The following is a 27,267-nucleotide window of genomic DNA, read 5'->3' as shown; positions in this document are numbered from 1 at the left end:
TGATCTTTACTTATTTTGTGTGTTTAAGTCTGAGCTCATAACCAACATCTTAAATATTACAGTAATGGCTTAGCTAATACTTGCTGAGCTCATAATGTCATGGCAAAGACTCAGGGAGAAATTCTGCTCCCTCAGGTGCTTATTGACATTAAAAATGTCCTTTTTTCAGATATGTTCAAAGCCAGTACCTTACACTATTTAACTTGTGATTACAACAGTGGCAACAAGAGTGTTTATGTGAATATCTTTCCCTCCAAACCTGTACGAGGTCAGTGATGTAGACATAGCATCATGGGAGGAGAATGTACATAATATATTATCTTTCATACTAAACAACAGACAGGGTTCAGGATCCAGTCCAGTCCCCCCTAGACTTAGACTTGGACTGATTGCACTGCTAAGTCATCATTGCCTTCCCAAGTACAGTTCTAGTTTCTACATATAATATGAAGTGACATTGCAGTAGTAGATTAATAAGATCCACATAGATCTACAGATAGCATAAACACCAGAGATTGCTGCTGAGGTAAAGACAACAATGGCAAGCATTGGTTGGCAGCAACATGTAAATGAACCGGATATGGTCAGCATAAGCTTAAAGTCAGAATATGCTTGCAAGTTTAGAATCTTAGATGATGGAGACAAAAGGTCTTCATGTGTACCCTAACATCCTAATGTCTGAGAAATAAGCAGAATAGCCAGAATAGTAATAAAATGTTTAAAGAATTAAATGTTAAATTGACAGTATTCAGTTCTTAGTGCAATTGCCTGCATTGTTGTTCATAGGAGGTCTATCTGTTTATATGTCAAATAAAAACTAAATTCATGTTACAGAGTCTATTTTGTTCTCGTTTACAATCAAAAGCATTTTAAAACATCACGTCTGGTGAGGAGGCCTTGAAGGCAACATGTGCATTACTGCCACTGGTCCAGTAGATGGGGCAGTGAGGTTGTGGTTTTTGCTGGGCTGGCTGTCCACAAACCAGCTGTCTAGACCCGTTTTTCCATAAAGGTCAAGTTGGAAAGACACAGGAGAAAGATGAAGTAGTACCGGAAAACAACACATTGTGCTTTCAAAATAAAAGCACATTTTTGTTCTTCAATGTGCCTTTGTTCTCGAAATAAGACCTGCAATACCCTGCGTCTACGGTTCTCACAACAGAGCATTTCTAATAGCTACCACTGATAATCGCCTTGGGGTAAACCTTGGTAATTGATTTGGTTTTAAAATACGGTTTATGGATCTAACTCATGACTTATTATTACTTAATTATTACTCACGATGGTTTTGTGTTTCTGAACAGGCAGACATCATAGAGGGACAAGAATGGAAAAAGGCATATGTGGTGGTTTGACATTAAAAAATGTATATACTCAAAGTTTTTTGCAAGTGCAAATATCGCATGTGACGTACAAGAAATGCTACATTTACAGGATTCTTCATTTTGATAAGCAGTTATGCAGTGGAGGGAATACTTGATTTACCATCATAATTCAAATTACATTTTAAACTATTAAAAAAAGACCATCTCTGAAAATACCTCACACTGACTGCGTCCCATATGCAAAACCTGGCAGTATATTCCTGTAGCAGCTGTGTTATTTTGAAAGTTGTCGCAGGAAGTATTGCTACTTATCATGTGTGGCTTGACGCCGGTGTTGAATGCTCTGTAGTCTGTCGTACCGAAGAAAGCGAAGCGCTGGATTCAAGTGAGAAACCCGGTTCAGCGAGACACTCAGTTCCTGCAGGTAAGAACAATGCAAGAAATTGTTTCTTTGTGGATCACCTGGGGCGTTCAGAGATGCACTTAGCGCTTGTTTGGTTGTCTTCTACAGTGAGTAATTAACGATTGTTGAAGTGGCGTTTTAATTTCGTGACCCGGTTGCTCGCTCGGTGAATAGCAACGCAAAGCTACACATCAGCACTGTAACGTTTCACGAGTCCTATAATTAAGCAACAAGTAACGTTAACGTTGGCGAGGAATAAAGTTTGGAGAATTTAACATACGTGACACTAGCAGTAGCTCCATGTGCAGTGTTCTTCTTAAGCCAGTCAGTGGGGTTGTTTAGCTAACGCACATGATTAATAATGAATGTAAGTTGCTAGCTATCTGTTAGCCAACTAGTTATCTTGGTAGCAGAGTCGTAACCAGACACTTTTATCCAGCAACGTTAACCCTAAACTACGTGCAGTCCTCACGTCAAGAAATCGTTAACTTTCTGGCAATTGTGTTTCGCTTTACTTATTGAAATGATGCACTGACAAGTTCAAGTTTTTTAGAATTGTTAGAATATTCCGCATTCAAACAATATAAACTGTAACGTTACCAGCTCATTAAAGAACCCTTTGACCCGACAGTGCACCTCCCCCTTAAATGGCACACTGTGACAGATGTGGATTTAAGTAGATATTTCCTTTCAGTACGTGTCTTTTGTTTGTTTATATGTATGCCAAACCAGCCGGTGGCTTCCTTACTCGTGAACGATATAACGTTACGTGCTGTTTAACTGGTTTATACCTTCAATGTAAAGCAACGCAGCATTAACGTTAATCTACCTGTATTTTGACTGTAGTTTGGTTTGATGCATCCTGAAGCTACAGGTTAGTGTGCGCAGGCAGTGAAATGGGTTAGGAGAGGCATATTTGTGTGTCCAACTCTGCCTGAAGCATCGTTTTACTGTACCTTGGTAGACGTAGGCTTGAACACTCGGGCTGGGAGTATTTTTAGACTGCCTAATGGTAGGGTTTATTGTGTAGGGCTACATTTACTGCAGTTGGTTCCTTCCCCCCTGTTTCTGCTTGGTTTCCAAGCCTCTGTCCTTGCACAGACTATTCTTGGACATGTATAACTGCTGGGTTTATGGTGGAAAATGGTACAGATTGTCACAGCGCTGTAAATGTGTGGGGCGCTGTAGTTCAAACACATGAGGTGACATTGGTTAGGGGTGCCAAATGTGTTTTTGATTTCCCATTTTGCAAACAAACCTTAAACAGTTAATCTGTCGTGTAAGAGGTTAACATAACATTTTATTCATCTACCAATTGTGCCCTTTTTGCAACACTGACAAAAGTGGAAGGGATTCGTCAATAAATGTTTGATTTTATTCATTTGAAGCACGAACAAATTAGCACTTAATTTTTCTTTTAAGATATTTATGTTGTTGAGGAAAATGGACTGAAAAAAGATTTACTAATCTTATTTTTTGAAACAAGATTTTATCATTAAAGTTTTTAATGTTCTGCCTCAGATCTGTGAAGTGATCCACTGTTTGGCATCAAGTGTTTGGTTCCCTGACCATTTATTCTGACCAAATCCCCAACTCTGTTGGCTTCAGAGCACCAGCTGCCTTTTTTCTGCTCCCCAGTTCCTGTGTTTTCATGCATAGTGATGTCGCTTGACCTCCTACACAGCTGTTTCTGTTTCAGTCAGGATATAATTTTTTCCCGTAACAATATAACAAATGTATAACATAAATGTTTGACTTTATTCACTTGAATAATACACAAATTAGGAATTTTTAATTTGTTGAGGCAAAAGGACTGAAAAAAGCTTTTGCTTAATTTTACTCATGCATATTTATTGACAAAGATTTTATCATAATTGTTTTGAATGTTCTCCCTCAGATTTGTGAAGTGATCCACTGTTTGGCATCAAGTGTTGACCATAAAGAAAATTTAAACCATAATTAAGCATCAGCTTTCTTCAGCTTTCACTGAGGAGCAAAAATCAGCCTTTAAACTCAAAAGAAATAATGATTTGATACTTATTGTGATAATTAGCGAAAGATATGAAACTTTTCATCATGATAAAATTTTTGGCCATATCATCCAGCCCTATTTCCGTTAATGTTTGTGTTTCAACCTACGCATTGAATTCATGATCGTGAGCACCTGTTTGGTATAATTGTTAAATGACACACCTGACAATATGCCTAGAAAGTAGGGTTGGGCCGATAGACGATGCCTTGTCTATCCGACAGACATCATGACGTTGAGCCGGCATCGTGATTGAAAAACCCCCACCCTCCCAGCAAAAAAAAATCTCACATTTTCACAATACACCACCGTGTGAAAGCAGGTTTTAATGACCACGAACATTCTTATTATTGTTTTTAGTATGCTTTGCACCTGCCTCGGAATTCTCTTCTCCCCACACTCATACCTACACCTCAGGTAAACACCCCGCCTCTCTCTCTCTCTCTCTCTCTCTCCCCGCCTGCTCCATTTTCTCCATTAGCAGTATGTTTTATAAAGTTGCCTAAAAGACTGAGAACTCACATTTTTTCCATATATTTCCACCCGTTATCACGGCAGCAGGTGAGCCGCACGTCAGCTTATTGACGCAGCCTATCAAACAACTGAGACCAACATCGGCACCCTGTGTGTTCACTGTTTCTTTACGTAAAATATCCACCGCCACTTGTAATGTACACTCACCTAAAGGATTATTAGGAACACCTGTTCAATTTCTCATTAATGCAATTATCTAATCAACCAATCACATGGCAGTTGCTTCAATGCATTTAGGGGTGTGGTCCTGGTCAAGACAATCTCCTGAACTCCAAACTGAATGTCAGAATGGGAAAGAAAGGTGATTTAAGCAATTTTGAGCGTGGCATGGTTGTTGGTGCCAGACAGGCCGGTCTGAGTATTTCACAATCTGCTCAGTTACTGGGATTTTCACGCACAACCATTTCTAGGGTTTACAAAAAATGATGAGAAAAGGGAAAAACATCCAGTATGCGGCAGTCCTGTGGGCGAAAATGCCTTGTTGATGCTAGAGGTCAGAGGAGAATGGGCCGACTGATTCAAGCTGATAGAAGAGCAACTTTGACTGAAATAACCACTCGTTACAACCGAGGTATGCAGCAAAGCATTTGTGAAGCCACAACACGCACGACCTTGAGGCGGATGGGCTACAACAGCAGAAGACCCCACCGGGTACCACTCATCTCCACTACAAATTTGCAAGAGCTCACCAAAATTGGACAGTTGAAGACTGGAAAAATGTTGCCTGGTCTGAGTCTCGATTTCTGTTGAGACATTCAGATGGTAGAGTCAGAATTTGGCGTAAACAGAATGAGAACATGGATCCATCATGCCTTGTTACCACTGTGCAGGCTGGTGGTGGTGGTGTAATGGTGTGGGGGATGTTTTCTTGGCACACTTTAGGCCCCTTAGTGCCAATTGGGCATCGTTTAAATACCACCTACTACCTGAGCATTGTTTCTGACCATGTCCATCCCTTTATGGCCACCATGTACCCATCCTCTGATGGCTACTTCCAGCAGGATAATGCACCATGTCACAAAGCTCGAATCATTTCAAATTGGTTTCTTGAACATGACAATGAGTTCACTGTACTAAAATGGCCCCCACAGTCACCAGATCTCAACCCAATAGAGCATCTTTGGGATGTGGTGGAACGGGAGCTTCGTGCCCTGGATGTGCATCCCACAAATCTCCATCAACTGCAAGATGCTATCCTGTCAATATGGGCCAACATTTCTAAAGAATGCTTTCAGCACCTTGTTGAATCAATGCCACGTAGAATTAAGGCAGTTCTGAAGGTGAAAGGGGGTCAAACACAGTATTAGTATGGTGTTCCTAATAATCCTTTAGGTGAGTGTAAGTTAATAGTCTACCAATTTTTTTAACCAAGTGAAGTCTGTGCGAGAACACATGCACATAAGTCGACTGCTGCCCCCCTGCGCACCCGATGACATCGTCCATCCCGATGTTTCATTGTAGACTTCGTCCGATGGAAATTTTGTAGACATCGCCCAACCCTACTACAAAGTCCCTTACTTTGTGCAAGTGAACCTAGAAGAGTCTATGCTGTTTAGAAGGCAATAGGGGGGTGAAACCAAATATTGATTTAATTTAGATTTTTCTTCTGTTAATGCACTTTGTTTAATTTATAAATATAATCTATTAACATGTTTTTGAAAGCATTCTTACTTTACAGCATTTTTTCCACACCTGCCTAAAACTCTTGCACTGTGCTGTACGTTCTCATAAGCTCACACACTTCTTGTGCCTAGACTTGCAGGGATGGGTCGTGGTCTGGATGGCTGACGGACAGCGACTGGGACCAATCACATGATAAGATGCTGGCTCGTAACCGCTTCCTGCTGCTGGTGGTGGTGGGCGGGGCCGCGCTAGCCATCATCAGCCTGAGCCTCCAGTTCTGTAAGTGTGTTTGTGCTCAACTCAAGTGCATTACATATTAATTCTCTCTCTGAAGCCCTGGCCCAGAATTCAGAGTTTTGATGTGAAAGAAAAACTATTGTTTTCCAAAGAGAGGTTGCTCAGGTCTTCTGTTTGTATGTGTTTGCGTTCATACAGTCATATCCTCTCAAGAGACCCCCATTCATCCCAACACAAAGCAGAATCCCCTATAGGCTTCCTATAAATATCCAGCACCAACAGTGGGCCTCTGGATTTTCTGAAACCCTTAGAGAGTCTCTGGCAACACACTCACGTCTGCTGTGGAACGCATGGGTGTACACAATGGTGTCTTTCCTTCATCAAGTCATTGTTCAGCATCTCCTGTAGGTATTATCTACATAGGTGTATCTCTGCCCGCTACAGTGAATGCAAGGAAACCAGCGTTCAGTAAATGTAGACGTTCTCTCCTGCACTAGATGTGATTTGCAAGTGTCACAGACATGATTGGGGGAAAAAAACAGTGGCGAAGCAGGCAGTGCAGCACAAATGGAAATGTGTATTTCGATGTAAAATGTGTAAGATTAAGTTACTTTGTGTTGGATTCCTGAAAACGCAAATGCAGTGGAAGTGTCTGTGGTGATTGTAAGCTTGGGTCTGGACGGGCGTATAGGATTAGACTTGCGTATATCGTGCTCTCACACACACAGGATTATAGTGGAATTCAGCATGACAGAGCTGGTATTTTGGAACGCGTGTTTGCCAAAATATCGTGAGCTGTCCTTCATCAGCTTATAGGCAAGATAACTGTCCCCTCATTTAAACTCAAATGTGCAAGCTTGGAATACTGAAATCTTTCACTTCTCCTAGTACGCCCTGACTTGTGCTTATCTGGTGTTTGCTCTTTGCGACCCCAAGTACATACTTGTCTCCCCAGCCACCCCTCCCTCCCTCCTCCACTAGATAATAATGTGTGCTTGACCGTGTAATAGTGGGTTGCTGTGCGTGTTATTATTAATGCCTCACTATCAAACCCACTCTCAACTTCTGCCCTGTAATCTTCTCCTTTTGTAAAACGCTCAGTGGACTTTACTATGAGAGAAACCACCCCTCAGTAACTGGAAGTGTGTAGATATTTGCATACATGCCTGGGAAACATAAACAGAGTAGATACTGTTTATTGTTTCCCTCTCACAATGGGAATGTAATTGATGTCTGAGGTGTTTTTTTTTTTTTTTTTTTTTTTTAAAGTAAGGGACGTTATTTCCTTTGGGAAGGTTCTCTTTCAAAACTGCCCTCACTTTATTTTTTGAGTTGACTTTTGGAGACAAGCCGCTGTCATCATTTATTCATCGCACACGCTGTAGAGATTTGAGCCATTATCAAGGAGAAGCATGGGATAAAAGCTTATGGGATTCCTCCTCATGTTTAATACATGGTCAGCTTTTGTTTTTGTTTCACGCTTCTGTTCAGTTTTTAAATCATCTTCCTTGCTTTCTGTGTTTTAACTCTGTAGTCTGTGTCTCCGCAATATCTTTTCTCCACCCTCTTGCTTTTAAGGAAAGCCCATTTATGTATGTATTATTATTTGTTGACCATTACTATGAGAGACTGAGTGATCGATGGTGATTGTCGGTGGAATAAATGCCTCTGTCTGGCTCCAGGCTACCTGAAATTAAAGCCGGGACGGCTGCGAAACACATCAGCAAAGGGTGCAGGCGCCCCGCTGATTGACGCATGGGGGACTCCAAGAGGAAAGGGATGAGGCACTGCAGAGAGAGAACGACTGCAGGAGAGGGCATTAATGTGACAGAAACACAGAGAAGGGCAACTATTTTGAGATGTTAGCAGGAGTGATGGGAAAGGTGAAGCAGAGTTTGATGGGAGTTAAGTGCTCCAGGAGTGCTGGCAGAGTCACAGTGAGAGGGAAATGTCATGGGAAAATATAAAAGCAGGAGTAGAAAGGTTGGTTGTCTCTGAGGAATGAAAGGTCAAAGGATAGTGATAAAAAGAGCTGGAATGAAATACATCAGGTGCAGTATATTTTGAGGGAGAAGAGAGAGACAAACGTTAACAAACTTAAAGTGCATATATGCTTCAAACAAAATGCTTTTCAGACAGTTTGATAGCGGTGACAATTTCCAATCAGCTAATTTTTGTAACTGTTCCAACACAATAGTGTTAAATAGGCAGAACTTAAAGCACCTTGCAAATTCTTTTCTCCACATTCCTCACATTCTTATTATGTACAGTGTCTGCACTCACTGTTGAATCAGACTGATTGCCCTGTGCTGTCAGCGAGACTGTGCTTTCAGAGAAGAGACAGAGTAGCTGAAATCTTAACAAAAGGCCAGTCTTCGTCTTGCTCTTAGATTGGTGTAATGCAAGTCACAAAAGAATGACTAACTTTTAAGCCTAAAACGTTAGCTACCCTACCCCCACGCTAACTCAGGACCAAGAGATATGTTTCCATGGTAATAATCAGTAGCACCAGCTGAACAGTGACACAGACAGTAACTAACTATTGGCTAAACCACACACACAATTACACACGCTAAAACATGTTGTCAGCGTGGAGGTTCTTCACTGTGGGTAAAGAAAATACATATAGTTCGCAATATGTAATACTTGTAAGTCCAAAATAATGTTTCCACACAGACTTTTCCCCATACCCATGCTTTCTTAAAAATAATAAAATAATAAATAAAGATTGTATATTATAAGGTGCTCCACTACAAATATTTTAAGTGCCAAGTACTTTGTGACGAATAAGTAACTGAACAATGCAGTATATAGGCCAAAGCTAAATTGCTTCAAATTGTGTCAGAGAAAAAACAAAATAAATACAGTGAAAAACAGGAATGAGGCCCTTTTCCTGAGAGAGCGGTTGTTCTGACCCGCCCTGTTTTAATCACAGCTGTTGCTTCTGCCCTAGCTGGCTCTCCCACCTCAGCATGTTGGCAAGTGTCCTCCTCCTCCTCTCCTACATCTCTCTCTTTATTAGCTACATCTATCTCTTCCTTCTTCCCTTTACTGTAGCTGCCACTGCAGCACTGGCTGAAGACTGGAAATAATCAAAACAAATTAATTGGGTCATTTTTCACACTGGTCAGACTGTACAGCTTTCCCATGTGTTTGTTTTTGGGGAAGTATATAGCTACGCTGTTTTGCTAATTTCTCTGATCCAGACTGTGTTTGTGCCTCCTCCGAACGAGACCTTTTGAGTCTTTAAAAAATGTTTGTCAGTATTCATCTGGGTTGAGGGAGCAAACATTCAGTGTCAAAGTTAAAGAATTAACATTAACGTTATCCACTTGCACAAACAGTCGATTTTGACTAGCAGCTATGACCAGCGTGCTAACATCGAAGCCATCTGTCTGAGAGCGGTGCAAGGAGGGGCGTGAATCGATGTGCTGCACGCCTCTCTACAAAGATACATTTTACCCATTTTATAATAGTAAAAAAGAAAAATAATATGTGGCAGTCAATACTGATATTCAGTAATGTGGGAAACACTGATCTGTAATCTGACTGTTTTAATTAAGCCATCGTCAAAGTCTGTGTTTCTGAATAAAAGAAGGGACAGCTATGCACTAAAAGACAACTGGATACCTGTTAATACCATATTTTATCTTCTGAAGTCTGTTGTACCTAGGGATGACCCTGTCAGTTATTTTTGTGTGTGTAGAATCTGTCATTTATGAATTAGAAGGCCCATTGTGATGGACAGCTGTAAGCTGCCATGTCCATCCACACACATAGAACTTAGTCTGAGTCAATATTTGTAAAACCTTTTCACTGGTTTTTGGTTTTGACAAGTAAGTGGGGACACACCTTCTTAATTGCAGGCCACACCACAGTCTGAGAGTACCTGTTCACCCCCTACTCGCTGTGTGCGATGGCAGACACAAAGTTGTTTGCATGCATTTTGTGGCAGGGCACCCTCGTTGCTTATGCCTTCCAATAGAAGTCAAGCTGTGTCTGTGTACATAATGACGGTGAATGATTTACCAACATGGAGGTGGAAGATTTAACAGGGTGTACTATGTTTAACGCTGTATTTGTGTGTGTGTGTGTGTATAAGTGGAGTGTTATGTCATTCAAATGTGTTTGATCAGTGGCAAACTGAGTTTTCAACTTTGCTGAAAACCCTCTCAGACAGCCTCCTTTTGTGTTTATAAACTCCAATGTAGGTGGATAGAAAGTTGGAAACACATTCGTCCTAAAGGTTCATTACTCCTACCATATTTAGTGTGGGTGCATGAATTTGTTATGGACTGAAAATGTGTGTGTGTGTGTGTGTGCTCTGTGTGCCATGGCTGTGTATGCACTTGGTAGTGTTGGGCAGCGAGTTACAAAAGCCTCATTGTGTAGGTGACTGAATGAGCTGGCCTCCAAAAGTTTGGTGAGTCCAGGCAGACGTGTGTGTTTGTGGGTGGGTGGCAGAGTGTGAGGCACCGAGCGTACAGAGGGACAGGTTGTGGTAATGAATGAGCTCCAGTGTGTGTAGCTGGACCTCAAGCTGCCGAGCAGTCGTCAAAATGGTCTCCGCTGTGGCTGCACACCTCTTCTTCTTCCTCCTTATCAGTGGTGAGTTTGCAGAAACCTACAAAACTCTTTAAAGTACGACCTTACTACTCACTGTCTAAGAATAGAGAAGATCTTCACATGGATTTCACCACTTATTCAACTTAAAGATGTCTTGCTTTGCTGTTCTAGGTGTAGTTCCCAGTGCCAAACAATAAGTAAACCTCAACTAAATTTGGCTGGACCTCGGCTTGGTCAGACTTGAAAATGTATGTCTTTGTTCTGGCTTGTTCTGACAGACCAGGCTTTTGTGCCTAGGATGTGAAGTGTGCTCTCGTAAATCACATTAACTAATCTAGTTTTATGAATAATCATGATTGAGATCACTTTGTCCAAATTACTACACGTTATAGAAGAGCGTAACAATAAAAATCCTGTTTAGTACTCTTGCACAGCGATTTGAACAGCTTGTGCTTAAAGTGTGTCCGCTTTTCAGTGATACAATAATGTCTCACTGTTAAAGAAGGAGAGGTTAGAAATGGATGTAGAAGAAGAACATTTTGTTATCTCATTTTGTGCTCACATGTCTGTGAATCTCTAGAATAAAATCCCCTATGTTTTTTTTTTTTCTTTTAAATTGGTCATGTTGCAATATAGAACAATTTACATTTTGTTGAAGTTTTATATAAGCATTTGTGGTGCTCGATTTTGGTTGACTGTAAAGTGATGCAATTGCAATTTTAGGGTTGCAAGTAAATATATATATAGCCTTCATTTATACATTGATCTTTTCAAATAGTTAATAGTTTTGTCTATAAAATTTCATAAAACAGTGAAAAATGCATGCCACAGTTGCTTAACGCACAAGGTGACATCTTCAAATTGATTGTTTTGTCCAAAACCCCAAAACAATCATTTTGCTAAAATGTAAGACAGAGAAAGTAGCTGCAAAAACAGAATGCACTGGAAAAGCTGGAACCATCAAAAGTTTTGTATTTGTGGCCACACCCTAGATTTGGTAATGACCACTGCACTAAACATTGCTGTTGACAGGATTGTTGATTGTTGTTTATCAGATCACTACTGTCTCTTACATGGCAAACAATTAAAGAGAATAACGTTATTGACTGTTGTCAAAAACTTGGGTGTCCTGATTGACTCTGAGTTGGATTTTAAATCACATTGCTAACCCCAAATGAGGCTGAGACATTGTTGCCCCATTTCACTTGCATAGTCATACCACTATGTCATTATTCTCACAATGTAGGCACCCCTCTTTGACTTAATTTGTTAACCAATTTACTATGATTAACACGATCAAAGGCATTGGAAGCATCAATAAAGGATTGTTGAGTTGTCTTTATATTTGTTTACAATTTACTTTAAAGCGTACTGTATGTACTCAGTCAGTACTGTGTATACCGTATGTATAAAGCTATGGACCAGTTATGATCCAGATTACTGCATTATGTACTGCATTTCTCGCATGATTCAAAGTTCAAAAAATATTTTTGTATCTCATACTGGCACTTCATGCAGGCCCTCATTTCAGCATCTGTCTGAAACAAGCTGTAGATGCTCCTGCTCTTTGAGACCCCCCCCCCCCCCCCCCCCCCCCCTCCAAAGCCCACTGTCTTCTGATTGGCCATTGTCTTATGTGTTTACCAGGTTGCCGCAGGGAAGGGCCTGCATTTTCCTTTGTGGGCGTGGCCTGCATGCTCTGCCTGGATCAAATGACCATATATGGAAATCCGGCTCGGAATGACATCATATCGAGCCGTTAATAGAAAAAACTATTTAAAACAGAGCGTTCACAACAGGGGGATATCTGAGCAATAGCTGAACCCAAAATACCGTTCGCTGGTGTAAGAGTTAACGGTGGTCCTCTTTAAATACATTAACAGTGTGAAAGTCATTCGGGTGAACGATAAAATTAAAGGACATGCATGTATGCATACATATGCATTGTCAGTTAATTTGCGTTCATTGTGTAAGACTTGCACTATTTTAGTTAGGTGAAAGTGACGGGCAAAATTCAGTTTTGTGAACATCACATTGATAGTCCAGAAGGATTTTTTGTCTTTATGTCTTCCAAACCTTCCCTTTTAATTTTGACCTGTCCATCTTTGGACTCAAAAGTATAATTTTTGTAAATGAAAGGAGTACAGTGGAGTCAGCCTGATTCCCACCGGGTGCCATCTCAGATAATGCATGTGACAGATAAATTAGAACATGTTCTGATAAAAACTGTGTGGCACTGTGTGAATGCTAGAGACAGTGTGTAACACTTACTTACACTGCACAGTATGTATACAGCTAGACTCGCTCATGTAATCAAAGTCTGAGGGTTGATATAGCAATACGAAACCATTAGCTCTTTGGTCTTCATGATCAGGTAGGCAGGGCCTCTCTTTCTTCTCTGCAGCACGATGTAATAATTGCAAAGTTTTCTTGCCAGCTTGGATTTCTGATGTGACATAAGTAGGACCTGGATGTCCGTCTTGCCAAAGGGCCATATGGGTTCAACTTCTTTTTCTTCAGAGTTGGATCTTTGTGAATGGACCTTCCAGTTCCCATGACATCGCTGCTTCTATTGGACCATTTCTCCTAGGGGTTACAGGGCACTGGTGTCCAGGCAACACACTGGTAGCAGTGGGCGATTTTGGGGTACAGAGCTGTTGACATGAAGATGAACAGTTAAATTGCTTTTCCTAACTTTAGCTCCGCCAGTGGGCCGTTTGTTGTTGCTATTTATGAATTATTGCATGTAAAACTTTCTTAAATCTGTAAGTTTAGGGTTTTAGATCCTTTACATCATCAGTTGCCAAAATTAGTATCCCATCTTTTTAGTTAGCTAGTAGTATGACTCTAGGAATGACAATGTTTGTCTGTCAGTCGGTTCACCAATTTGGTCCAGAATGAAGTAAATGCGTATCAAACGGAAGCCTGGGAGACTTGGTCTTTTCATCTAATGCCATCATCAGGTCAAAGTTTCTCAACATCTATTGGATGGATTGACGCAAAGTTTTGTTCAGGCATTCATGGCTCCCAGACAATGTATCTTAATGACTTTAGTGATCCCTTTGGTTCACATTCGTGGTTTTAAGTGAGGTGTTGGATGGATTGCCATAAAAGCTGGTGCAGGCCTTCACTGTACCTGTTTTACTGACACTGAGGAGTAAAGAAACCAGTAAATATTCACATTTAAAAAGCTGGAATCAGAGAATTTTGACTTTTGACTTGACAAATTGCTCAAACCGATGAATCAGCGGTGAACATTGTAAACATTACCTGCTAAACATCAGCATGTTAGCATTTTCACTGTGAGCATGCTAGTATGCTGACATTAGCATTTAGCACAATGAACAACCGTGCCTAAATACAGCTTCACAGTGCTTCTAGTATGGCTGTAGACTCCTGAGGTTCTAGCGCGGTCTCTGTGGAAATTCTCACGGGAGCTCCTAATTTTTCACATTATACCACCCTGTGAAAGCAGGTATTAATCCCTGCCAACATTGTTATTTTTAAATATACCTGCTTTGCACCTGCCTCTGACTTCTCTTCTCCTCACACTTACACACACCTACACCTCTGGTCTCTCAATACAAACACACCTGCTTGCCCCGCCTCTCTCTGGATCTCTCTGTGTAGGCTATCAAACAACCGAAACCAAAATCTCCACTCTGTGTGTTCACTCTTTCTTTACCAGGTCCGTGCTTATCCACCGTGTCCGCGACTTGTAATGGAATAGCCTACTAAGTTTGTATAGAGTGAAGTCTATGAGAGTTAACACACCCCAGTGTATAAACTCACAAGGCACAAGTCGCACTTTTGTCCATGCCTGTTTTGCAGTGATTGTATGTTGCCGTTGTACAGCATTTGTGTTATTTTCTACCTGCCTCCTTGCTCTTCTCATCTTTATAATACTTGTCTGATTGCTGGTGTTTTTGAGAGTAGGCGGAAGATAGAAGAGAAAGTGATTGGGTTGGTGGTACCACAGATAAACAAGCCAAGCCTCAACAAGTAGCTCTGATTTTTCAAATGAGGACTGCAAGTGTGTTTTGTGGAGCCTGGCGCGAGAAGCATACAATTGGCCTTAATCTTTTTTTCATCTGCTTTTTTTAATTTTTTCCCTTCTCTCCCAACTCTTTATCCATTTTTCTCTTTCTTTAAACGTCTCCAACCTACCTTTTAATTTTCTTTTTCTACAGTGAACCTGATCCCCATCACTCCCATAGTGGAAGAGCGACCCTTCCAGGCTGCTGATGGAGGTGTTGGAGGGGCTCTGGGGAAGAGCAGAAAGAGAGTGTTCCCCGTGCCTCACACCCAGGAACCCAACCCCATATCTGAGGCTTATGGCTACTGCAACACTCCCAACCGTACCGAACAAGCCTGGGAGGGTGAGACCTGCACACTTGCACACAAAATCTTTCTGAAGACTGTAAGCCTGTGGATGTAATATGTGATTTTGAGCTTGGCTACATCTACAATTTGTGTTTGATTGAGGAATTTATTAAGTTAAATCTTTCCAGTTTAGTAGCAGTGTGTCACTGTGTCACTGTTTCAGAGCATTAAGAACAAATTTAGATCGTTTTTTCCCGCTGCTAGAATCACCCAATTTGATGGACAGCATATAAATACTTAATATAGTAATAATGTCAGATTTAGTGTGTCAGGACTCGGGGGATGTGTTAATTGTGCGAAAGTAATTTCCACTAGATTGCATCATCCATAATGCTGCAGTGCTCTCGCTCTACAGCACAGCAGCATGCAGCCTTGTGGGCTTTTTTTCCTCCACTGAAAAGTCAGCACAGCCCGAGGTGATTATACAAATATCCTTCACTGCCTAAGACAAGTTATACCGGCCACCACTAATTGAATTTTACTCTGTTTATCTCTGGATGACAGTTTTGTCTCTGAAGAAGAAAAATCAATGACGTTTTTTAGATTAGAAGTTATTGAAAATCAATCATGAACAAGTTGTTCTTTTTTCAGGTGGGTTTGAATTTCCTGTTACATTAATTAACTGTTTAACACTCATATGCGCATGCGCGCGCACACACACACACACACACACACACACACACACACACACACACACACACACACACACACACACACACACACACACACACACACACACACACTTTCTCAGCCCAGTTCATTCTTTGCACTCACCAATGACAATGAACACTTTTCTGCTGCTGCTTATTTGGCATGGTACAAGATTTGCAAACATCTCTTTATTTGCACATTCAGCAGGTACAGAGCAACCTTAGCATTAATGTGGAGTTGTGTTTCTGGCCACCTGATGACACCTAAGTCCAATATTCGCTCGCCTTTTTGCTTTGTTTTGGTCTCCACCAACTCCCGAGAATAATATTTGGCTCTTTGGCTGCTAAATACTCCGCTGTGTCCACCAGCTAGTTGCTAACTCTAATTTGGCTGTGGGCATGTAGTGTACAGTGGGTTTAGTACGGAAAATATCTGCCTGCTGCATCTCAAAATGACACCGATGAGAGTGGTAAGAAGCAAAACAGTAAAGGTGTGGGTCATAACACCAAAGACAGTAATAGACAAAGCTCTATGGAGCTGACGGAAACTTTAGTCGAGTGATAATTAATTATCTGTTGCTTCATCAAGTGTTGATTGTAGCAGCTTTTGTTTCTTAGTGGAAAATGCATGGAACAGTGATTTTATAATTGCATTCTTTCTTGTCTTTCTGACAAAAATCAACAAAATTTGTTCTGCTTTTTTATCAAGCGTTAAATAATGTAACTGCAGTTAGAATATTTAGTTAATTTTTAAAAGTGAACCATTTTTATAAAAAGTATAAGTAAAACTATCTCCAGTATTAAAATAGCAGTTCTTTACACTACTTATTTGAGTGGAAAAATGTGGATGCCGATGAGTCTCCACTGAACAGGTCACAGTCCTGCTGACTACAAGCTGCTGTCTGTCCAAGTGATGATTCGCCATGGTGACCGGTATCCACTCTACTACATCCCCAAGACTAAACGCCCCGCCATCGACTGCACCTTGTCCATCAGCAGGTACACACTCATCTCCCACAAAATATATAGTAGCAACGTCCAGCATTTTTTACATCGTAGTCAAATTCTTTGTATTTCCCCGGTGCATTACTGTAGAAGGATTTGGTGTTCATCCCTGTTGTCTCTCCAGTTTGTGAAGAGGGTGAACATGTTGAAAGGAATCTCTGTCTGCCTGATGTCCTGGCCGTGTCAATCCTGAACTGAGTTGTTTAGAGAATGGTGTTGAAAGTTTAGTGTACTAAAAAACGTGCAGTTCTTTGTGTGATCCGGAATTGAGCAATGTTTATAATAAAATCGTTCAGGTGGCCGAGAGAGCTCAACACACTGCCACTTGAGAAAACACGAGCAATGACCAAAAACATTGTCTCAATTTAAACAACATGCGATACATTTTGAAAAAACAACAATTCAAGAAACTACTGCAGATAATTGAAACAGGGAAATTAAGGAACACATTCACATACATGGCATAAAACAGTGTACTGCAAATATAAGACCAAGTTCATAAATGTATCATGAATTCCTTTTAAGTATAATGCTATCCAGTACAATAACCCTGCAATAAAAACTACTGTTGTGGCGCTTATAGTGTTCAATGTTTGTGTGATAATAAAGATAGCCACAGTTGGTCTTGAGGCTCATTTTAAAATTTAGTCCATGGGGTCTCAAGGGTGCCGGATAATAAATAGTGCCCTAAAAATGCCCATTTATGTTTCAATTAGCAAACAAGTAAGAAAAGCTTAATGAAGAGCATTCCTACACTTTCCGTTGGTTCCCACAGTCTGTAGAAAAAGGCTTTATGTTCACAGTTTCAATTAATCCAGGTCAGAGTTAAGGGCACACCATGTCTCCTTAAGCTGGCTTCCTGAGCACACCCCCAGCTCCCTCTGTCTGATGCCTAACAAGAAGAACTGCTGGAAAGTTTGGGAGAGTGAAACTTACGGCACCAGCTTCCCATATCCTCTTTAAAAACGGCTGGCTTGATAGCAGCTGTCGGAAAATTAGCTCAGCGTGTTAAATAGAAAGTAGTTATACATTCTTTTCTCTGTAGTATTTGTGAGGCTTACAAGAAACGGTAACTAAATGAATATGTTTTACTTTTGAAATATCAGTATCTGTGTAGGCATTAAACTCAACAACACCATAGAAGATACACTTTCACAGTTCCCTTGGTTTCCCAGTGTTATTGCGTGTGTCAGCGAAAGTGGGTGGGTTTGATTTGCTACATCTGTTCTGCTGTGCTTTGGTGCAAATGGATACACATATAAAGATAAACACATGTACATGTGCACTTGGTCTGTTTACTCAGAGTTGTTGACGGTCTTGGCTCGCTTGATTTGAGCAGCATGCTCTGCCTCTGCAGAAATCCCTACTGGAATGTGGGTGGAAAATACACACACACTCAAATTAGTATTGCTATCTGCTTTAATTTATAATGCTCCTTTCTCTCATCTGCATCTTTTCTGGCTCTGCTCACATTGGCTCTGCTGCTTTTTTCTGTACTTCAGCTTCAGAAGAATTCAGAAATCAGCACTTTCACAGCCAGGTTCTGTGTGTATACATTAAATTAAATTTATGCAAACTCTTCATGTGGATACACACTTGCCATGATAACAAACTGTGCTATTTTTAAATCCAGAAAATTTAGTTTGGTCAGATGGTTTTGTTGTGTGCACACACATCCCCTTGATGATAGATGATTTATTTAGACCATATGGTCAATACCAATCCTGTTTTTGTGGGCCATGTACCTGAATTCAGATTTAACCAACGACTTAATTTTGCACAAAGCTTTCACTGTTGCCGCATCAGCTTTGCACATCTGGACGGAGCTGGCACGCTGTAATCTTTTGAGCTGGCACTGCATTTCAGATTGATAGGTTGCATTTGAGCTACTATGCACCTCTAATTACTTGATGGGTTTTTTTATACCCTTGATCCTTGAACTCGAGCTGAAAGTAGGCCATCCAGCGCACAAGCCTCTTATGCTTCCATTCAGAACTGACTCTAGTTGCCTCCATCTACTAAAATGACACCGGTGTGCCCACGAGCATGCATCTCCTCCCTTTGCTCAGCAGCTGCTCTTTGGCCAATAATTGTATCTCTGTGGTTTAAGAAGTGTGTGTTTTTCTTTGTGGTATTTTCTTTATTGTAGATAGGGTTGTATACACTTGTATATATGACCCTATCTAAAGCACAAGGACACAATCAAGTACATGATGTCATTACAGACCTAATCCCATTCCCATTACCGTGGTACATTATTTGGCTATTTATTGCTAGCACTATGGCTCAAGAGATGGCAATGTGACTGCATTGGTCAGTGCACCACCCTGGTCCAGAATGAAGTATCTGAACAAGTACTGGATGGGTTGCTGGGAAATTCTAGACATCCATGGTACTCACAGTCCTTGACCTGATTAGAAGAGTGAAATATCTTGACAAACTACTCAGTGGATTGGCAAGAAATTTGATACCGATGTTCTAGTTCCTTAGTTACTTTGACTGACTTTTCCTCTAGCGCCACTGTGAGGTTGACATTTTTGGTATAGCGTGAAATGTTTGGACAAATGTGGGACGGATTGCCTTGTAATGTGGCACATTCATGTTTCCCATGTCACTGTGCTAGCATTGCTCTTAACCAGTTTTATCCAGGCATCCAAATGTAAAAATTTTAAGAAAACCTTTAGGAAGTCTGCAGAAAATGAGACTTGGTGTACATTTCCATCCACTGCAGTTCACTGCAACAAGATGATGTAATTAAAAAAGGGCCAGTCAAGCCTCAAACAGTGGGAAAACAATGTGGAAACCAAGATAAAATAAACCACTTTTGTTAATTTAATTTATTTGAGGGTTACATTCTCCTCATTGCTCCACACAGATCTGACGTTTTTGTCTGCCGCTATTTTTAGTCTCTTCAGTGGATGTTTAAGTCACAGGCTTCCTGCACATCATGATGACGGAGTTCAGTTTTAAGGAGGATGAAGGTACACAAACAAGCAGACAAATCTATAGATGCAGAGAGTGAAAGCTTACAGGGGTTTATATAACAGAGCTACCACACTGAGGCTGAATGAGATCAGCTGCAAAGTGTGTTGGGATTACTTGTGGGTTGAATGTGCTTATTTTGCATTTCATATTTCTGTATGTCCTCGAAAATGTAGGAAGTTCTGTTTTTTCTTTTTTTAGACCAGTGTGTAATTACAGGGATCTGAACTAGCATATGCCCAGGGCTGGATCATTACAGAGAGCTCAGTTTTGTGTGCGTGCGTGCGTGTGTGCGTGCGTGTGTGCGTGCGTGTGTGCGTGTGTGCGTGCGTGTGCGTGCGTGTGTGCGTGCGTGTGTGCGTGTGCGTGCGTGTGCTGGCACCAGCTTGTCGACCCACTGTCTCCGTCTGCGGTTAACTGAGCTCTCTTCTGCAAGGATCTCTCTCTCTCTCTCTCTCTCTCTCTCTCTCTCTCTCTCTCTCTCTCTCTCTCTCTCTCTCTCTCTCTCTCTCTCTCTCTCTCTCTCTCTCTCTCTCTCTCTCTCTCTCTCTCTCTCTCTCTCTCTCTCTCTCCTTCGTCTTCTACCAATACAGTCTTTGTCAAGGTTTTTTCTCTTTCAGCACCATCTCATTTCCTTTTCTGTTTATTCCACCTTCCTATTTATCCTGCTTTTTTCCCCCTCATCTCTCTGTCCTTTCCTCCATCCTCGCTAATCTCTCTCCCAGTCCTATCCAGTGATAATAATCCCTGCTTAATGTAATTGGGCCCTGTAATCCTTGGTTAGCAACAATCAACCTAATAGACAGCCTGACTGGCTCTTTGTCCACACAAGTGTCCCCATCCACTGACATCCAGTCCCCCACTGTAGCCAATTAAATGTAGATTGGCCCAAACCTCCCCTCAGCAAAATGATCTGCTGATGACAGCAGAGTGGAGCACATGTGGGCACAGAATCTCACTCATTTCACCAATGTGCCTTGTGGTGCATATATTACTGTGTAAGTGAATATTAAAGTCTGATAATGCAGTGAGAGGCGAGTGGATGCATTGTGACAACAATAGAAGATGTTTTCCCGTGCAATCAGAGTTTTGCTTTGACGATTTTATTTTAACAAAAAAAACGGAATAGTCCTTTGTAGCTATGTGATTGTCCTTTTTATAATGCAGCTGGTGGCTGTAGATACCAGCTTAAATTTACTGTTCTCAGTCAATCACAACAGTCAAGAGCGTGATTTAAGAGTAATGACAGAAGGTGGTTTTTAGTGACGTGATCCTGAACCAGTTCATGATCACTATGGAAACAGTGTGTCTGTGTGTATGTGTGTGTACTCTTTTTAATCTGAGTGAAATGAGGTGCAGCCCCCGCAGATTTGTTAAACCGTAATCTTCAGTAATCTCTAATCTATTAGATCACCGACTGCTCCTCTTGCTGTCCAGTTCCATGCGTGTTGCGTGTGAGTGAGTTTGTGCTAAGTGTGTGTCCCAAGGCAACAAATTCTTTCTTTTTATATCTCCATCTCCCATATTCCCTCCTACACAAATTGAACAGTACTGTAGACCAGCAGTGTTGTGTTGGAGAGACACCTGGTGGTAGCTGTGGGAAGTGGCCACCACCTGCAGTTACATACTGTAAATAACCTCTCATAAGTTAAGTTTTTCTGGATACTGATAATAAAATGATGCGGCCCTCTCTGTGTTTATTTTTATTATTGATTAATAAGATGATGTTTTCTTGATTGATAAAATAACTGTTACATGCAGTTGTAACAAATGACAATCAAACTATTACATAGCCCAAATTTACATCATCTAATGGTTTGTTTTGTCAGACCAAAACAACAATAACAATTTTATGTGGAGTACCATTCACTACTGTATTGTGTACTTGTGATCCCACCTCTTGTCCATAACTCAATGATGTTTACAGTGGCTTCAAAGAGACAAAACAACATTTAAGAAGCTGGAGCCAGCAAAAGTTTGGATCAATCAACTGTTTAAATGATAAATCAATAGAAACTTTGCCATTTCATTTTCTTCCCAGTAAACCATGACAGTGAGCCAGCACGCACAATATCAGGACCCGAAAAAACAAGCAGCTAAATGGAATTCAGCTGTCGTTCATTTTATTATTTACACCTGGTCTTATCCTTTGACATGTGAAAAGGGCCCATCTCTTAGCATGAGATGAGGAGTGTGGGAGATACATCAAAATACACAGCTTAATAGCGTAGACTGATTTGAAGCAAACTTGCTATTATTTTTATGTGTTATGTAAGTAAAATCAGCTCACTGAAAAACACATGATTATATAGAAATGACTACTATTATCACTGTTAATATCTGTAAGATTTTATCAAATGTATTTGTGCCTCATTTCATCCAGCATGTTTCTCTAAATATTTGTTTTGTTGCCCTGAGGTTGGACACACAGGCTTTAAATCCACAGGGACAATGAAGCAGTTTCTGTAACTGCCCAGTGACCGTATGAAACTGTCATCATCTGGGCATTAAAACAGTAGATAACATTAACGTTTTCCTGAGTGGTGCATTATTTCACATAATGGTATGGGTATATGGAAGTTGATTATTCGCAGTAAAAAATAAAACTGCTGCAGTCAAAATAAAACTGTTGTTGTGAATACTTTGTGTTGGCACCTTCTCGTCTTTGTCAGCCTTGGAAAATTTTTTACAGCAGATATGAACATCCTTTTGCTCCTACTATAAATTTTGAATGCTGATGAGCCTGTGTGGTTATCTGAAAATAATGCACCGTACACAACACTTTACCTTCTTACCACAGGAAGCCTTCGCACCCCCTGCTGAACTCCTTCATTAGTCACATGGGCCTGGGAGGGCGTGGCCATTGGGAGTCACCACTTACCTCTGTTCCCCGTTTGCCCAACCACAGCACCTGTGAGATGGGAGAACTCACGCAGACAGGTAGGCAAGGAAGATATCGCCACCACGACCAGACAGTTTTCTTCTCATCTCAACCAAAACGGCACTTTTCAGTATTGCCTAATTTAATTTATACCAGTGAATAAAAAGCTTAAAACGTTGCTCTAGAGTCAGTAAATTGTTTAACCTACATGTTAATGTCTTATTTTATGCAGTAGAGCCTTTTGTCCCTCTTGACACTCTTTGTTAACAAGCACTGATATAAGTATAAATGTCTAACAAACATCTTGTTTCCATTCTTTTCCAGGTATAGTGCAGCACCTGCACAACGGGCAGCACCTTCACCAAGCCTACAAGCGTCACAATCTCCTCCCCTCCAACTGGTCGCCCCGCCAGGTGTGGGTTGAGACAACCGGTAAGAGTCGCACTCTCCAGAGTGGACTGGCCTTACTCTACGGCTTCCTCCCAGACTTTGATTGGACGAAACTGACCGTGCGGCACCAGTGGAGTACGTTGTTCTGCGGCTCAGCCTGCGACTGCCCCGCCAGGAACAAATACCTTGAGGAAGAGCAGAGGAGGCAGTATCGGCTCAGAGTGAGTGATACCGAACTTGAGAGGACTTATGCCGATATGGCACGGACTTTGGGTCTGCTCACCCGCCAGCTTCGAGCTGCAAACCCTATAGATTCCTTGTTGTGCCACCTGTGCCACGGGATTTCTTTCCCATGCGTTCCCATGGGAGAGAGTAGCACCGGTGGATGTCTGACAATGGCACAGTTTGCTGTGATTCGTCGACAGCAGCTAGATGATGAGGTGGATCGAAGAAGAGCCGGGCTGTACCATAAATACGCCATCCTGGCCATGTACCCCTACCTCAACCGAACTGCCACCAAGATGGAGCGTGTTGCCAAGGACGGCGAGGGTGGCCGACAGCCCCGTGCAGGGGGCGAGGAGATCTTCACCCTCTCTTCAGCCCACGACGTTACCATGGCCCCGTTGCTGAGCGCCCTGGGACTGGAGGAGGCCCGCTTTCCACGTTTTGCAGCAAGAGTAGTCTTTGAACTGTGGAAGAGTCCCCCAGCGATGCAAGGACTCCAGAAGAAGAGAGCTGGCAAAGGTGAGAAGTCAAAGGCGAAAGATGGGGAACTGTTCATCAGGGTGCTGTACAATGGTGAAGATGTGACATTTCACACCACCTTCTGTCGCTCCCACGACCGCCACGGCAGCCGGCCCCTCTGCCCTCTGAAGAACTTCCTGTCATTTGTCAGGAGAGACATGTTCACTGTTGTCAATGCTACTTCCTACCAGGAGGCCTGCTACAGGCGCGCCGGTTGACAGGTGGACAGATGGAAAGGAGGGTGAATGAGTAAGGATACAGAGTTGACAGATGGTTATACTGTCCTTTGCTTTGTGTTTAGTTTTCCACTTTTGAAGATGGTGCACTTTTATGCTGCTCATAGTGTCTTACAAATTCCGCATCGTTTTAAATGTAGTCTTCGACACTCCTGAGCACAAAGTGAGTGGCATACACACAGTACTGTAAGTTTCTAACATTTATAAAATTCCTTTTTTTTATGTATGTTTTCTTATCAACGTTCAAGTCATTCGAGGGAAGTTGTATGGCACGTAGCCACTTTATTCCTACATTCCATAATACCATGGAATTGTAAATTCCAGTATTGAAGCTGGAAACACTTTTCTGGATTAATCATTCCTGGAAAATATTTTGTGTGTAATAAGTCTTCAATAAAAAATACACTTTGGGTTAGTTTGACATTGGTATTCATTGTAGCAGGCTGTCTGTTTAATGGTAGGGATTATTTCAACTTTGACTACTTTTTTTTCCTCCTTTTTTTTGTAAAATCGACAGCGGTACTTTGAAAGTGACAAGTGATAGATGTATTCCCCTTACATGAATTTATAACTACAATACATCTGTATTTAGATTAATTGGTGATATAACCAACCACATTCCACTCATTGTTTTTGCCTGTAGGAAACTGGATCTAATAAAGGTTCATTATGAGCAGAGGTGTTTATATCAGCTGTGACTCGTTTGCTGAAAAATGGTTTCCTGGTGGTATTTTGGTATAAAGCATGTGACCCACAATCCCACAAGTCCGTATGTGTTATGTGTAAGTATAAATGACTGAACACTGAAGTGAAAAGAACATTTTTCAACCGCAAACTCTTGACATGATTCTGCCACTAGATGGCATATTAGCTCCACAAACCTAATTCATACCCAGTCTAACCCATCTGCTACTATCAGTTATCCACTTTGTCAACAGTGCTGCAGGGGCACAGCACATAGTCAATACATTTATATAAATGTAAAAACCCTTGAGTGCCTATTCCCCCACCACTAGACAAGTCTTGTGTCATAATCATTAGGAATATAATACGATGCTGACAAGATATCAATTGTACAGCTCATTTTCAAAAGTGCCTCAGCATGCTTGCACTACTTTTCCCTTTAGAATCTTCAGAATCAGGAGAGTATTGACTGGAAAAATGCAATAACAAGAATGAGATGGGTAAATTACATTTGCAGTGTATGGACATTACATTCATCTTGGCAGTAGAGGGCTATTTGCTATAGTGAATAAATGGGTACGCAACTGATGCTGTAGACAGATCTCCTGGGGCAAGAGTCTACATTTTAAGTTATGAGGGCAGGCGTGCTGGGTTTATAAGGCAGTTGGGAGATGTGTGCGTTTCATGAATTTAAAGATCTTATAATAAGGACTCCTCTTAGATAACCAAAAGTGTTTGACAAGTATGAAAATATGTGAATTCCAAGAAGAGGGGATTAAAAATCACATTCTGTTTGGTTCTGTTTGCAGAGTCACACCCTAAACTTAAGTTCACATCTCAATCCTAAAGTTGAGGTAAAACGCACAAGTCGATGCAAATTTATTCTCAAACTTTCCCTGGTCACGTCCAAACCGTCTCCCAAGACATTTCCCATGTTATGCCATGACGTCAGGGTTGTTAATGATAGGAGCTAACCCTCCCCGCCCGGCCCGATTCCTCCCTCTTTTGTCCTGCCCTCTTCCACCAACGCCTTTCCCTCTAGGCCCTGTCACCCCTCTACCGTCTGATGTCATCTCACCAGACCGAGGTGGGGCAGCAATTTCCTCACGCCGCAACTCGTTCAATCTTTGATGTTGTTACGCTGCCTCTGGCATTGGCTTATACATCAGTGTCTGTGTGTGTGTGTGCGTGTGTGTGTGTGCAGAGAACCGTAAAGACAGATCAAGGTGAATGTAGTGTGTATGCTTTCGCTTGGCTCAGTGTGTACATCAGCCTGTTTGTCTGGCCTCAGAACAATGTCCACTTGACCCAGTCTGGCTACAAAATCCTGCATATAGATTTCCAAACACAACCAGGCTGTCCAGCATCAATAGTAACACTGTGTGTGTGTGTTTGGAGGGAAGATAGGAAGACAGATGACTGACAGCTCAGACAGTAGGAGAGAAGCATTGTGGTCAACACTGAGAAGAAGCGAAGAGCGAGTGGTTGCGGTTATGGTTCAACATTAACCTCATGGAATCAGCCCCGGACTCTCCTCTCTCCAAAACCACAGTTACAGCCACAAATCAGAGGAATTAAAGAGAGAGAGATTAGATTTCATGTGAAGATGTTTCTGAGAATGTTGAACAGCCACCAGAGTCGGGGGTGATAGAAGCCAAGCGTTGGCCAGAGGCTCTGGTTCAGGCTAACGCCACCACAAACATGACCTCAGCTTCCCACGGTGAGTTCTCCTAGCTCCATTCCCCTACAATTCATAAGAAATGAGCCAGTTAGAGTATGTGTGAGAATGACATAATAAATCCAGCACCACACACACACTGGGGATTCCTTGAATGAATTTCATCAAAGTGAGACAATTTTGTAATCTGATCATTTCAACCCCTCTCGATAATTTCTCTTTGGGATCCTGATGCCACCTGCGGGAAGAGTTTTTAAAGCACTATTTTTCAATTTGGGAATTGCACTTCTATGCTTTCTTGCTGAAATTTAGACAAGACTACTACCACTCACCTGTACATTGAATGTGAAGCTCTTTGTGCTTAGCTTAGCACAAAGAATGGAAACAGCCAGCCTGGCTCTGTGCAACGGTATCAATCCTCCCACCAGCTTCTCTAAAACCAGTTAAAAAATTAGATGTTGCAAGTGACTGCATTGGTAACCTGTTAGCCGAGAAATAGCCTAGCACATAACCCCTTAAAACTGTTTTTTTTTACTGATTCAACAAATGAGCCAGAACATGTAATAGACTTCAGAGTTGCTTGTAGGTGGAATTTGTTACTTTTCGACAGAGCTAGGCTAGCTGTTTCCCCCTTTACAGTCTTTGTGCTAAGCTAAGCTAGTGAATAAGCACATTTCTCAAAATGTCACATTTTTATTATTATATTATTATTTTTATTTATTATTATTATTCCTTTACAGCTTTTCATGAACTACGATAAGAAAACAATGTACATTTTGTAGGCAGGGTGACATTCTTAGTGCATAAGGAGACATTTTTGGGAGGTGAGGTGACAGGAGAGACCAAAAGAGTGTGTGTGTGTGTGTGTGAAGTTTAGGGTTAGCTAATTGGGCTCTGCAGAGCGTGTGTGTCCTGTC

The 27,267-nt window shown here is 41.4% G+C and overlaps 1 protein-coding gene across 2 annotated transcripts; it reads left to right on the top strand.

The window, feature by feature from the left end:
- The first annotated feature begins 1,640 nt into the window (after positions 1–1,640).
- pxylp1 (2-phosphoxylose phosphatase 1) lies at positions 1,641–24,666 on the top strand. 2 transcript variants are annotated; one of them, XM_038693494.1, is made up of 6 exons: positions 1,641–1,749; positions 6,046–6,193; positions 14,908–15,096; positions 16,623–16,749; positions 22,538–22,677; positions 22,943–24,666. In XM_038693494.1, the coding sequence occupies exons 2-6, from the start codon at positions 6,112–6,114 to the stop codon at positions 23,968–23,970; spliced, it is 1,566 nt and encodes a 521-aa protein (XP_038549422.1). In that variant the 5' UTR covers positions 1,641–1,749; positions 6,046–6,111; the 3' UTR covers positions 23,971–24,666. The 2 variants fall into 2 exon arrangements, with proteins under 2 accessions (XP_038549422.1, XP_038549421.1); XM_038693493.1 differs by lacking the exons at positions 1,641–1,749; positions 6,046–6,193 and adding an exon at positions 10,611–10,759.
- Positions 24,667–27,267: the final 2,601 nt, after the last annotated feature.

Source organism: Micropterus salmoides, unplaced genomic scaffold (assembly GCF_014851395.1).
Source record: "Micropterus salmoides isolate LMB-PRFRI ecotype aquatic unplaced genomic scaffold, ASM1485139v1 Ms_hic_scaffold_3, whole genome shotgun sequence".
In the NCBI taxonomy this organism is placed as follows: Eukaryota; Metazoa; Chordata; class Actinopteri; order Centrarchiformes; family Centrarchidae; genus Micropterus; species Micropterus salmoides.
This window is presented reverse-complemented; position numbering and strand designations above follow the sequence as displayed.